Source organism: Hyla sarda, chromosome 9 (genome assembly GCF_029499605.1).
Source record: "Hyla sarda isolate aHylSar1 chromosome 9, aHylSar1.hap1, whole genome shotgun sequence".
Lineage (NCBI taxonomy): Eukaryota > Metazoa > Chordata > Amphibia > Anura > Hylidae > Hyla > Hyla sarda.
Genome location: NC_079197.1, coordinates 40,896,179 through 40,910,207, shown reverse-complemented (window position 1 = coordinate 40,910,207; position 14,029 = coordinate 40,896,179). Strand labels below are relative to the sequence as shown.

The window sequence follows — 14,029 nt, the reverse complement described above, 5'->3', positions numbered from 1 at the left end:
TGTGCCTGTTCCGAGTCAGCGCCGCAAAAGACCCACCACATCTTTGAAGTCCATTTGTCGCTATCTACTTGGTCGGGAGGCGGCAGACCGGGCTCTAACAATCCTTACACGCTGTCCATTGTGTGTGAGCTCACACAACCACCTGGGGTAAGAGGCTTTAAAAAGAAGCCAGGAAGCCAGGATGTCTTGTCTGAAAATCCTGCTATCTATGTCGGACTGAATTTGTTGTGGGCGAAGCCTCAAAAAATAAGATACCTATGAAGAGGCAATAGCAGCGGAGGCGTTGGCAGCTGTATAGCCTCTCCTATGGGCATCCTCTGCCCTATGATCGCGTAGACTTGACCCAACATCCGCAGGAACAACTGTACGCATTGACAGTTTGGTGATCTCCATATCCTCTGTAGAAATGGATCCCCAGGATACCAGATGATCCGCACTAGGAAACATGGCTCTAAATAGCTTGGAAAGAACAGGGCCCTTTTCTGGTTTCTTCCATTCTATCTTGTTGACAAAGAAAATGGTCTCATCCTCTTTGAAGACCCCTGATCCTCTAGAGGTGGATCCTGTGGATTCTGAGCTAGCTGGCTAGAGAATGTGCTCAAAGAGACTGAGCTGAGGGACTAACAGGCTTAAAGGGGTACTCCGCCCCTAGACATCTTATCCCCTATCCAAAGGATAGGGGATAAGATGTCAGATTGCGGGGGTCCCACCGCTGGGGACCCCCGGGATCTCAGCTGCAGCACCCACCTGTTGCGGCTTCCGGCAGCGCTGGAGGCTCTCATCCTAACGCCTCCCGACCACAATGACGTGAGATCGTGATGTCACAACTCCGCCCCCGTGTGATGTCACACCCCACCCCTCAATGCAAGTCTATGGGTGGGGGCGTGACAGCTGTCACGCCCCCTCCCATAGACATGCATTGAGGGGCGGGGCGCGATGGCACACGGGGGCGGAGTCATGACGTCATGATCTCACGTCGCCGTGGTCGGGAGGCGTTAGGATGAGAGCCTCCAGCGCTGCCGGAAGCCGCAACAGGTGGGTGCTGCAGCTGAGATCCCGGGGGTCCCCAGCGGTGGGACCCCCGCGATCTGACATCTTATCCCCTATCCTTTGGATAGGGGATAAGATGTCTAGGGGCGGAGAACCCCTTTAAATAAGGCTGTTGGAACCAAAATTGGGACCTAACTCGGCCTCCTGGAGTGGAGCTAACAAAAAACTTGTCCATTTGGAGCTCAAAGTGACAAACACGCCAGATGGCCGCTTCCCTGATGCGCCGCACGGAGTGGCCAGAAAGCCGCCACAAGCAAGAAGACTGTACCGGAGGCCACAAAAAGAGAGGAGGTGTAAGAAAGAAAGAAAACCCCCTCCAGATATCATCGCCATCCTACTGACTGGGAGAACAGAAAAGTACAGTGGGCTGGGGTAATCTACCTCTTTATAGATGGTTCTTATTGTTTCATTCATTTATTTGTGTGGCTCATTAAAAGTCTGCCGTCCTACCAGTCCATGGCGGGCATGTAAGGGGATAAACAGTTCTCACTTATATCCTAACACCTCGTGCTGAAAAGGGAGAGCACTGCACACAAGGGGTCATCCAGGAAAAAACTTTTTTTTATATATCAACTGGCTCCAGAAAGTGAAACAGATTTGTAAATTACTTCTATTAAAAAATCTTAATCCTTTCAGTACTTATAAGCTTCTGAAGTTAAGGCTGTTCTTTTCTATCTGTTTATCCGTCAGTTTTCATAGAAAAAAAAACCATAAGTTTTAGAAAATTTTGTCCATTTTTAATGGGAGGGGTCTTGGGTGGGGACTTTAGGATTCAAATGCGCATGTGGAAAGTAAAAACATATAAGTTTTTCCCGTATGGAACTGTATACATGGGCGTTTCCCATTGACGTCCATGTTAAAAAAAAAACGTATGCGGTTGCAGTACGGTTTTTAAAACAGAGTCAAAACCGTGGTAGACTACAATTTTGTCTCCGGTTTAAAAACCGTACTGCAACCACATACATTTTTTTAACATGGACGTCAATGGGAAACGCACATGTATACGGTTCCATACGGGAAAAACGTATACGTTTTTACTTTGCACATGCGCATTTGAATCCTAAAGTCCCCACCCAAGACCCCTCCCATAAAAAATGGACAAAATTTTCTAAAACTTATGTGGTTTTTTTCTATAAAAACTGACGGAACTGTATGCACTTTTAAAAACCGTATACTGTTTAAAAACGCATACGGTTTACTTTTTTCCATACTGTTCCATCCGTTTTTTTGCCATACGGTTTTCTTTAGAAAAACGAATTGAAAACAGTCTGGCAAAAACGTAGTGTGAACCCAGCCTAAGTAATCTCTGATGACACGTGTCTCGGGAAACGCCCAGTTTAGAAACAAATCCCCTTAGCAAACCTCTTCTAAACTGGGCGGTTCCCGAGACACGTGTCATCAGAGAGCACTTAGATAGAAAAGAACAGCCTTAACTTCAGAAGCTTATAAGTACTGAAAGGATTAAGATTTTTTAATAGAAGTAATTTACAAATCTGTTTAACTTTCTGGAGCCAGTTGATATATATAAAAAGTTTTTTTCCTGGAATACCCCTTTAATGTCATTTTTGGCCCTAAGACAGTGTCGAGGGCAACATCTACAGCCCTATAATGTGATGAACATATATGGGAATCTACACTGCAGTGGTCGGAGCTGCCACCAGTGCTGGGATACGAATGTATTCGCCCCATATTTGTGCATATGTTGTTGTATTTGTCTGACACACTATGTGCCTCTTTAATTTCTGATTATTTTTGCTCTCCTTCAGATTAGTGATGCCTCTGAGAAAAGATCCCTGTCAGAAGGCAGCATGTGAAATCCAAAAATGTCTTCATTGTAAGCAGTGACAAGCGAGTTACCGCCGATACATTCTACCCTTTACAAGTTAGTACAGTATTGTAATGTTCACATTTATTTTATATTCACAGTCAACAATTATATGGAAAGCAAATGTAAGCCGGAGATTGAAGCAATGCGGCTCTGCTGTTCTAAGCTGGTAACACAGCAATCCATCTGCTGCTCAGGCTTCCAGGACCAACAAGGAGCTAAAGAAGACCTGAGCGGATCATCGGGCGTGGACAGCAGCAAACCTGCGTCTATTAAAAGCTAGCTGCTTTATGTGACAGACATTTAGGGTACGTTCCCACACGGCGTATTTTGCTGCGTATTTGCTGCATATTTGGTGCTGCGTATTTTCCTACCAATTGACTTCAACAGAGAAAATAAAATACGCAGCAAATACGCCGTGTGGGAATGTACCCTTAAATGTTTTTTGGGCTTTGAAGAAAAGTCTGACATCTACTGGACTGTGTTAGTGGATGCGGTGAAGCTTATATTTTGTGAGATTTTTCTTCATACCAGGATCCTGACATATGTCCTTTTTTTTTTTTGCTTTTGCACTTAGGGTGGTCAGTAATTATAGGAATATGTTAAAAACTTAATTTTATGTGATACCGTATTTTTCGTCCTATAGGACGCACCGGCGTATAAGACGCACCCAATTTTTAGGGGCAAAATCTAAAAAAAAATAAAGATTTTGAACCCAATAGTGGTCTTCAACCTGCGGACCTCCAGATGTTGCAAAACTACAACTCCCAGCATGCCCGGACAGCCGTTGGCTGTCCGGGCATGCTGGGAGTTGTAGTTTTGCAACATCTGGAGGTCCGCAGATTGAAGACCACTGCAGGAGGAGGTAATACTCACGTGTCCCTGCCGCTCCGGACCCGTCACGGCTGCCCTGGATGTCGCTCCATCGCTGTCGCCGTGTCCCCGTCGCTCCGGAACGTCTCTGCTGCCGGCCGGGTATCCTCGCTCTCCGTCATCACGTTGTTACGCACGCCGACGCACGTACGCGGCGACGTGATGACGAGGAAGGAGAGCGCCGGCCATACAGGGAATCCCTGAACGGAGAAGACACCGAGGAGGCAGGTAAGGTCCCCCCCGGTGTCCTGTAAGCACTAACCCGGCTATTCAGTCGGGCTGTTTGGGACCGCCGCGGTGAAATCACGGTGGTCCCGAACAGCCCGACTGAACAGCCGGGTTAGTGTCACTTTCCCCTCAGACGCGGCGGTCAGCTTTGATCGCCGCGTCTGAAGGGTTAATACAGGGCACCACCGTTGATGGCCGCAGGGACCGCCGCGATAGGGGTGTATTCGCCGTATAAGACGCACCGACTTTTTCCCCCCAGTTTTGGGGAAGAAAAAGTGTGTCTTATACGGCGAAAAATACGGTACTTCACATGATTGATGAACATGACGGCAGGTAGGGTGGGATTTAGTTTATGCTTACTTAGCATATCTTGGAGCTAGAGTGGCACATGCTCACTAGGTCAAAAAACCTAGCCTATGGTCACCCATAGGCTAAGTTTACACTTGGGTTTTTTTCTGGCAGTTTTTGGAGATCTGCCACTGCAGTTTTTGAGCCAAAGTCTGAAGTGGATCCATAAGGGAGGAGAAGTGTAATTCCTTCCTTTATATGTCCTATTCCTTTTGAATACATTTCTGGCTTTGGCTTAAAGGGGTTCTCCCTTGTTTATACTGTTTTTTGTTATTATGTTTGTGTGTTATGTGTGTATAAGTATGTGTTTTTTTTATGTGTGTTGTGATTATGTATATATGTATTTTCTTACCTTTTGTAAAGATCCGGAAGCTGGTCCCTTTTTGTTCCAGTGGCTTGCTGTGTAACCTCGGCCTCCGCCATGTTGTGTTCGGTAAGTGGGATGTCGGGGGGTGTGTTCTTGCTTCTGTCCTTCCTATCTTCTGACATCTGAGGTGAATCTTTTCTTCCTGTTTCTTTTGTGGCTCAGCGACGAATCTGCGGCCTCTTCCGGCGCATGCGTAGGTAGTTTGTTTGTTTTGTTTACCAATAAAGTTTTTTGTCTAATTGACAAACTGTCTGCGCATGCGCCAGCAGGCAAGTGCTACGCTAACAGTGTAGCATACGTTAGGTCTACGCTAACAGCGTAGCTTTGCGCATGCGCACAGTTCGTCAATTAGACCAAAAAAACTTTATTGGTAAACAAAACAAACAAACTACCTGCGCATGCGCCGGAAGAGGCCGCAGATTCGTCGCTGAGCCAAGGAAGAAACAGGAAGAAAAGATTCGCCTCGGACGTCAGAAGAAAGGAAGGACAGAAGCAAGAACACACCCACCCGACATCCCAATTACCGAACACAACATGGCGGAGGCCGAGGTTACACAGCAAGCCACTGGAAGAAAAAGGGACCAGCTTCCGGATCTTCACAAAAGGTAAGAAAATACATATATACATAATCACAACACACATAAAAAATACACATACTTATACACACATAACACACAAACATAATAACAAAAAACAGTATAAACAAGGGAGAACCCCTTTAAATACTGCAGTGGCAGATATCCAAAAACTGCCAGAAAAAAAACAACAAGTGGAAACCTAGCCTAAGGCTCTGATAAGCTAAGGTGTTCTAGTACTACATTATCCGCCAATAGAACGCAACGCGTGAAAAACCACAAAGTTGTCAACAAAAATAAGAACATAGGGGATATTTATCAATTTTCATTGGGAATTATTATTTATTAATTTTTTTGCTGTGTTTTTGGCATCTTTGCGCCAAAGCTATCATTTTGCCACACAGCCTCTGATCACCTTGGGTGCAAATAAAATATCTTCCAGTCACAGCTGTTTCCTACATGTGGTCCAAGCTTATTTAGGTTTGCGTCTTTTTAAAGCCCTTTGGGGGAGGGAGATTTATCAAGACCTGTGCAAAGGAAAAGCTTTGCAGATGCCTTGTTAAAAATGAAAGCAAGCGAGCTGATTAATTGCCATGGGCAACTTTTCCTCTGGACAGATTTCGATAAATCTCCCCCTTTGTGCTAGAAATTAGTGACTTTTAGAAAAGTTGCATATAGCAAATGTGTTAACACTGCACTTTCCTGACTAAATAATAAACTGAATGGAAGACTTTGGTTTCTTATGTATTTTGTTTGTTGCAAATGAGTCCTGGACAGTAACTTTTTTTAATTACTGTACAGGACTAATGCACTAAAAGTAAACAAAAACCCATCTAAACAACTTGGTGAATTCACCCCATAGTGCGCACACACACTCACGTACACACACACGCAGATATCTGTCTTTCTTCAGACTTGGCTTAAAAAGGGGGGGGGGGGGAAGGCTGTACTCAGCTGCTGCCAGTGTGAACCCCACTGCTCACCCTTTGCAGCTCAGTTCCATTGAATTCAATGGAGCCAAGTTGTAATACCACACATGTCCTGAGAACAGTTGTTGGGCTCTCTTTTTTTTGAAGAAATCAGCTGTTTTTCTATTGCTGGATAACCCCTTTAAAGGGGTACTCCGGTGAAAACCTTTTTTCTTTTAAATCAACTGGTGCCAGAAAGTTAAACATATTTGTAAATTACTTCTATTAAAAAATCTTAATCCTTCCAGTACTTATTAGCTGCTGAATGCTACAGTGGAAATTCCTTTCTTTTTGGAACACCGATGACATCACGAGCACAGTGCTCTCTGCTGACATCTCTGTCCATTTTAGCAACCGTGCATAGCAGATGTATGCTAAGGGCAGCATGGTGGCTCAGTGGTTAGCACTGCTGCTCTGCAGTGCTGGGGCCTTGGGTTCTAATCCCACTAAGGACAACAATAAATAAAGTATTATTATTATAATAACGTCAGCAGAGAGAACTGTGCTCGTGATGTCATCAGAGAGCATTCCAAAAAGAAAAGAATTTCCCCTGTAGTATTCAGCAGCTAATAAGTACAGGAAGGATTAAGATTTTTTAATAGAAGTAATTTAAAAATCTGTTTAACTTTCAGGCACGAGTTGATTTAAAAGACAAAAAGTTTTCACTGGAGTACCCCTTTAACTCCATCTTGACGTTTCCCAATATGAAGTACTGCAGTGTGTTGTCTTAGTGATTTGAGCCCTCTAGTGGTCAAGTTTCATAGGGGACTTCGTAAAATCCATAGGTATTCTTAGCGCTAGTGACTTCTCAGAAATGATCAGTGGGCCCAGATTCTGAGACCCCACACAGATCACTTAAATGAGGGCAGAAGGGAAGTGCCCCTTCCTTTTTAATCTGTTTTCCTCAAAGGGCTGAGCAAGCCCTGGATGGATCTTAGGAAGTCTACACTAAAGAATCCTTGTTTATGAGGAAATCATCTTTCCTCTAGATGTAGAGCAGTGTTTCCAAACCAGGGTGCCTCCAGGTGTTGCAAAACTACAACTCCCAGCATGCTTGGGCAGCCAAAGGCTGTCCAGGCATGCTGGGAGTTGTAGTTTTGCAACATCTGGGGCACCCTGGTTGGGAAACACTGATGTAGAGGAACATGACTTTTCAGCATCACATGCCCATTACACCTGGGGCAGTGAGTTAGGGCTGGTACAATCCTTAAAGGAGTACTCCGCCTCTAGACATCCCCCTTTATCCAAAGATCTCCGGTCCAGCACTCCAGTGTTCTGAACATTTATGTTCAGAACTAGAGATGAGCGAACTTACAGTAAATTTGATTCGTCACGAACTTCTCGGCTCGGCAGTTGATGACTTTTCCTGCATAAATTAGTTCAGCTTTCAGGTGCTCCGTGGGCTGGAAAAGGTGGATACATTCCTAGGAGACTCTTTCCTAGGACTGTATCCACCTTTTCCAGCCCACCGAAGCACCTGAAAGCTGAACTCATTTATGCAGGATAAGCCATCAACTGCCGAGCCGAGAAGTTCGTGACGAATCAAATTTACTGTAAGTTCGCTCATCTCTATTCAGAACACCAGATGTGCTTGGCTTTGGGTAGCTGCAGTAGTCATGCCCTCCTCCATTAGGCTGGGTTCACATCACGTTTTCTCCCATACGGGAGCGCATACGGCAGGGGGGAGCTATAACCTCGCGCTCCCGTATGTAATTCATTTCAATGAGCCGGCCGGAGTGAAACGTTCGGTTCGGTCGGCTCATTTTTGCGCCGTATGCGCTTTTTCCCCGGACCTAAAACTGTGGTCAACCACGGTTTTAGGTCCGGTTGTAAAAGCTCATACGGCGCAAAATTGAGCCGACCGGACCGAACGTTTCACTCCGGCCGGCTCATTGAAATGAATTACATACGGGAGCGCGAGGTTATAGCTCCCCCCTGCCGTATGCGCTCCCGTATGGGAGAAAACGTGATGTGAACCCAGCCTTAATGTCTGTGTGTTGGCTGTGGTTGCTCGTAATCCCGCGCAGAGCAGAGTTCACTCAGTGCAGCAGATTACTTGAGTGCTGGGTCAGACCCCCCCCGATCAGATATGTTATTCCCTATACTTTGCATAGGTCAGTGGTCTTCAAACTGTGGCCCTCCAGATGTTGCAAAACTACAACTCCCAGCATGCCCGGACAGCCAACGTCTGTCCGGGTATGCTGGAAGTTGTAGTTTTGCAACATCTGGAGGGCCACAGTTTGAAGACCGCTGGCATAGGTGATAAGATGTCTAGGGGTGGAGTACTAGATTAAAGGGGTACTCCGCCCCTAGACATCTTATCCCCTATCCAAAGGATAGGGGATAAGATGTCAGATTGCCGCGGTCCCGCTGCTGGGGACCCCCGGGATCCCCGCTGCGGAACCGCGCCATCATTACAGCACAGAGCGAGTTCGCTCTGTGCGTAATGACGGGCGATACGGGGGACGGAGCAGCGTGACGTCATGGCGCCGCCCCTCGTGACATCACGGCCCGTCCCCTTAATGCAAGTCTATGGGAGGGGGCGTGATGACCGCCACGCCCCCTCCCATAGACTTGTATTGAAAGGGGGGGGCCGTGACGTCACGAGGGGCGGAGCCGTGACGTAATGATGCTCCGGCCCCTGTACTGTCCATCATTACGTGCAGAGCGATCTCGCTCTGCGCAGTAATGATGGCGAGGTGCCGCAGCGGGGATCCCAGGGGTCCTTTGGATAGGGGATAAGATGTCTAGGGGCGGAATACCCCTTTAAGTCCATTTAAGTCCACAGTGCTCTCTGCTGATCTCTGCTGTCCATTTTAGGAACTGTCCAGAGCAGCGTATGTTTGCTATGGGGATTTTCTTCTGCTCTGGACAGTTCCTAAAATGGACAGAGATGTCAGCAGAGAGCACTGTGGTCATGACATCAGAGGAAATGCATTTCTTTTTTGGATTTCTCTTTAGTATACAGCCCCTAAAAAGTACTGGAAGGATTAAGATTTTTTAATAGAAGTGATTTACAAATCTGTTTAACTTTGTGGCACCAGTTGATTTATAAAATAAAATAAAAAGTTTTCCACAGGAGTACCCCTTTAAACTCATTCATATATCTGGTAATTGAAGCATTGTATGGCGGCAGGAGACCTGATTAAAATTTCCAGGCAACTTCAGAGCCAGAGACTAATACTATCAGGAGATTGAGTTACTGGAAATCTCATAGCCATCCACCCCATCCTGAGAAGGGGCATTCTTTCAGTTCCCTTCTGCCTCTATCCCTCAGTGGTCAGGCTGGCTGTAGTGCAAGGAGCACTCAGATGATGGTAGAGGAGTGTGGTCTGAGTGGAGAGGTGGTGTATGATGTGGAAGAGCTCCCTTTACTGTGACCAAATTCATAGCTAAGACTGGATTCACATACTGGGAAAAATGAGCCGACCCGAGTGAACCGCTTATTGAATTACATACAGGAGCGCATATGGCAGGGATACAGGAGCGCAAGTTTTTAGCTCCCCCCCCCCCCCCCCCAGCTGTATAGGGAAAAACGTGATGTGAACCCAGCCTCACACTTGGGACCTTCACAAGTAGAAGAGCACCCCTGGCCTCCCACCCACTAAAACCAATGACAGCATTGCAGCCCCACCTGTACTGACCTTGCCATGCTGCTTGTAAGAGGAGTCTGGATAGAGAGGAATATTAGAGGAGGACAGAAGAGTCCAGTACAGGCAATGGATTACATTCGGGGGCACATCAAGTGCAACTGTTTTAAAGGGGTACTCTGGTGGGAAAAAAAATGTTTCATATCAACTGGCTCCAGAAAGTAAGATTTGTTAATTACTTTTGTTTAAAAATCTTAATCCTTGCAGTACTTACCCCCTTAAGAACCAGAGCATTTTTTGCACCACTGTCACTTTAAAGGGATAGTCCAGTGGTGAAAAACTTATCCCCTATCCTAAGGATAGGGAATAAGTTTGAGATCGCGGGGGGTCCGACCGCTGGGGCCCTCTGCGATCTCTCTGTACGGGGGCCAGGCTCTCCGGCCAGATAGCGGGTGTCGAGCTCCGCACGAAGCGGCGGTCGGCACGCCCTCTCAATACATCTCTATGGCAGAGCCGGAGATTGCCGAAGGCAGTATTGAGTGGGCGTGTCGGCCGCCGCTTCATGCGGAGGTCGACACGCCCCCTTCCCGCGGGCTGTCGCGGCTCCGTACAGGAGATCGCAGGGGGCCCCAGCGGTCAGACCCCCCCCCCCCCCCGATCTCAAACTTATCCCCTATCCTTAGGATAGGGGATAAGTTGTTCACCACTGCGTTTACCACTGGACTACTCCTTTAAGCATTAATAACTCTGGAATGCTTTTACTTTTCATTCTGATTCAGAGATAGTTTTTTCGTGACATATTCTACTTTAGGTCAGTGGTAGATTTTTGTCGATACTTGCATATTTCTTGGTGAAAAATTAAAATTTGATGAAAAATTTGAAAATTTTGCATTTTTTTTACATTGAAGCTCTCTGCTTATAAGGAAAATAGACAAATAAATTATATATTGATTCACATATACAATATGTCTACTTTATGTTTCCATCATGAAGTTGACAAGTTTTTACTTTTGGAAGACATCAGAGGGCTTCAAAGTTCAGCAGCGATTTTTCACAACATTTTCAAAATCGGAATTTTTCAGTTTTGAGGCGGATTTTAAGAGCCTTCATATTAGAAATACCCCATAAATGACCCCATTATAAAAACTGCACCCCTCAAAGTATTCAAAATGACATTCAGAAAGTGTTAACCCTTTAGGTGTTCCACAGGAATAGCAGCAAAGTGAAGGAGAAAATTCAAAATCTTCATTTTTTGTCTTCGCATTGTCTTATAGACCCAGTTAAAATTTTACAAGAGTTAAAAGCCCCCCAAAATTTGTAACCCAATTTCTCTCGAGGAAATAACTCTTGTTTGCATGTAAAGTGTACGGCGGGCGCAGGAGAGGGCTCAGAAGGTATGGAGCGACAATGGGATTTTGGAGAGTGAGTTTTTCTGAATTGGTTTTTGGGGGGTCATGTCACATTTAGGAAGCCCCTATGGTGCCAGAACAGCAAAAAAAAAAAAAAACTCAACATACCATACTATTTTGGAAACTACATCCCTCAAGGAACGTAACAAGGGGTACAGTGAGCCTTAACCTCCCTGGCGGTATGATTAGGTCTAGAAATTTACCAAAAGTGGTACAATTTTTTGCATTCAAATTTCACATCTCCCCCCGTTACATTCATCCCCCCCTTGTCACCTTCTTGTCCTGCAGTAACACACACTAGGTTTGCCGGGCAGATTTCAAACCTAGTGTATTTGCTGCAGAAGTTGTCCTTTCCCCTTCAGCCAATCACTGGCTTGACATGTGACACCACAGCGGCCGGTGATTGGCTGAAAAGGGAAAGGTCCTACAAGGTGAATAATGGAGGACACCTCATACCGCACGGAAGGGACCGGCGTCTGCAGGGACAAGGTGAGCAGAATGTTTGTTTTTCTACCAGGGTGCCTCCAGCTGTTGTGAAACTACTACTTCCAGCATGCCCGGACAGCCTTTGGCTGTTCGGGCATGCTGGGAGTTGTAGTTTTGCAACACCTGGAGGCACCCTGGTAGGGAAACACTGACTTTTTATTTTGTCTTTACCTGCTCTGGCCAGCCCCCTCCACAGGAGCAGACCCGAGCAGATAGTTGCATGTTTTCCCGGGGGCTGTATCACTATATTGCAGAAAGTAAAAATCGCGATTCCATTGCTTTTGCGATATATCGTGCAGCCCCGCCAACAACTCTGCAATTTTACCCCGAGCGTGACTCGGGGTTACTGCTCTTGGAAGGGAAAATTAACCCCGAGTCATGCTCGGGATAACCGCTAAGAAGGTTAACACCCCACAGGTGTTTTACACATCCGACTTTAACGAAAAGTCAAAGATTTTTTTTCCCACCAAAATGCTGGTTTCCCCCCCCCCCAATTTTACAAGGAGTGATAGGAGAAAATGCCTCCCAAAATGATTAACCCTCTCTGAGTATGGAAATACCCCATATGTGGATGCAGAGTGCTCTACAGGCAAACTACAATGCTCAGGAGCGCCATTGAGCTTTTGGAGAGATAATTTGGTTGGAACAGAAGTCGGGGCCATGTGACTTTACAAAGCCCCCCGTGGTGCCAGAACAATGGACCCCCATGTGACCCCATTATGGAAACTACGCCCCTCACAGAATTTAATAAGGGGTGCAGTTAGCATTTACACCCCACTGGCGTTTGACAGATCTTTGGAACAGATCTCACGGACCATTGTTGAAAAAAATCTGTTAGACACCTGTGGGGTGTAAATGCTCACTGCACCCCCTACTACATTTCATGAGGGGGGTAGTTTCCCAAATGGGGTCACATATGTGGGGGTTCACTGTTTTGGCACCACAGGGGGGGGGGGGCGCTTTGTAAACCCACATGTCCTTCAATTTCAGACACATTCTCTCTCCGAAAGAGCAATGAAACTCCTCTTCTGAGCATTGTAGTTCACCACTATACATCCACATATAGGATATCTTCTTACTCAGAAGAAATGAGGCATTTTTCCTACTCTCCCTTGTGAAAATGAAAAATTTAGGGTAACGGCAGAATTTTAGTGAAGAAAAAAAATAAAAAAATTGTCTTCATTTTCACATCCAACGAAAATTTGTCACACACCTGTGCTAAGGCTCACTATACACCACCTTGTTACATTCCGTGAGGGGTGTGGTTTCCAAATTAGGGTCACATGTGGTTGTTTTGCATTTATGTCAGAACTGCTGTAAAATTAGCCAACCCTGTGCAAATCACCAATTTAGACCTTAAATGTACATGCATTAAAGTTTTTCCCCCCCTTTTACCACTTGTGAAAGTTAAGTATGGGGCAACACCGGCCTGTTAGTGTAAAAAATAAAAAAATTACACTAACAGGCCGGTGTAGACCCCAACTACCTTTTCACAAGGGGTAAAAAGGAGAAAAAGCCTCCCCAATATCTGTAACGCAATTTCTCACGAGTACGGAAATGCTACATATGTGGCCCTAAACTATTCAAAGAGAAGAGGGCGCCATGCGCATTTGAGGCCTATTTTGGTGATCTGCATCCAACAGAATACCTTACAGCAGTGTTTCCCAAACAGGGTGCCTCACTTTTCAAACAGCTGGAGGCTCCGTTTTGGAAACCGTGCCGTACAAGATGTTTTTTTATTGCGGTGGGGTGTGTAGTGTAGCGTTTTTAGGATACATTCACACCTGCGGGGGTTTGCACAGAGTTTCGTGCTGGGAGTTTGAGCTGCGGCAAAAAATTTGCTCATCTCAAACTTGCCGCTGAAAACTTGCTATAAACCCCCTCCCGTGTGAATGTACATTCACATATTGGGGGGGTGGGAGCCCATCTTTTGCAAAACTACAACTCTCAACATGCACTGACAGACCATACATGCTGGGAGTTTTAGTTATGCAACAGCTGGAGGCACATTGGTTGCAAAACATTGAGTTAGGACAAACTCACAACCAATGTGTCGTCTCCAGCTGTTGCAAAACTGCAACACTCAGCATGCATTGACAGTCGAAGGGCATGCTGAGAGTTGTAGTTTTGCAACAGCTGGAGGCACACTGCTACAACTCCCAGCATGCCCTTTAGTAATCTGTGCATGCAGGGAGTTGTAGTTATGCAACAGCTGGATGCACACTTAATAGAAAAAATGTGCCTCCAGGTGTTGCATAACTCAACACACAGCATGCACAGACTACCAAAGGGCATGGTGGAGTTGTAGTT

General features: G+C 45.9%; 1 protein-coding gene across 1 annotated transcript; it reads left to right on the top strand.

The window, feature by feature from the left end:
* Positions 1-1,186: 1,186 nt before the first annotated feature.
* On the top strand, positions 1,187-3,650 carry CMC4 (C-X9-C motif containing 4). Its single transcript, XM_056539379.1, has 3 exons — positions 1,187-1,422; positions 2,817-2,884; positions 2,977-3,650. The coding sequence occupies exons 2-3, from the start codon at positions 2,824-2,826 to the stop codon at positions 3,156-3,158; spliced, it is 243 nt and encodes an 80-aa protein (XP_056395354.1). The 5' UTR covers positions 1,187-1,422; positions 2,817-2,823; the 3' UTR covers positions 3,159-3,650.
* The last annotated feature ends 10,379 nt before the right edge of the window (positions 3,651-14,029 follow it).

What these genes read in the sequence shown, in the direction of transcription:
- CMC4 (XM_056539379.1), top strand. Translation starts at nt 2,824, where the DNA reads ATGCCTCTGAGAAAAGATCCCTGTCAGAAGGCAGCATGTGAAATCCAA. An exon ending in AATCCAAAAATGTCTTCATT is followed by an intron (nt 2,885 to 2,976) that starts GTAAGCAGTGAC and finishes TTATATTCACAG; the next exon opens with TCAACAATTATATGGAAAGC.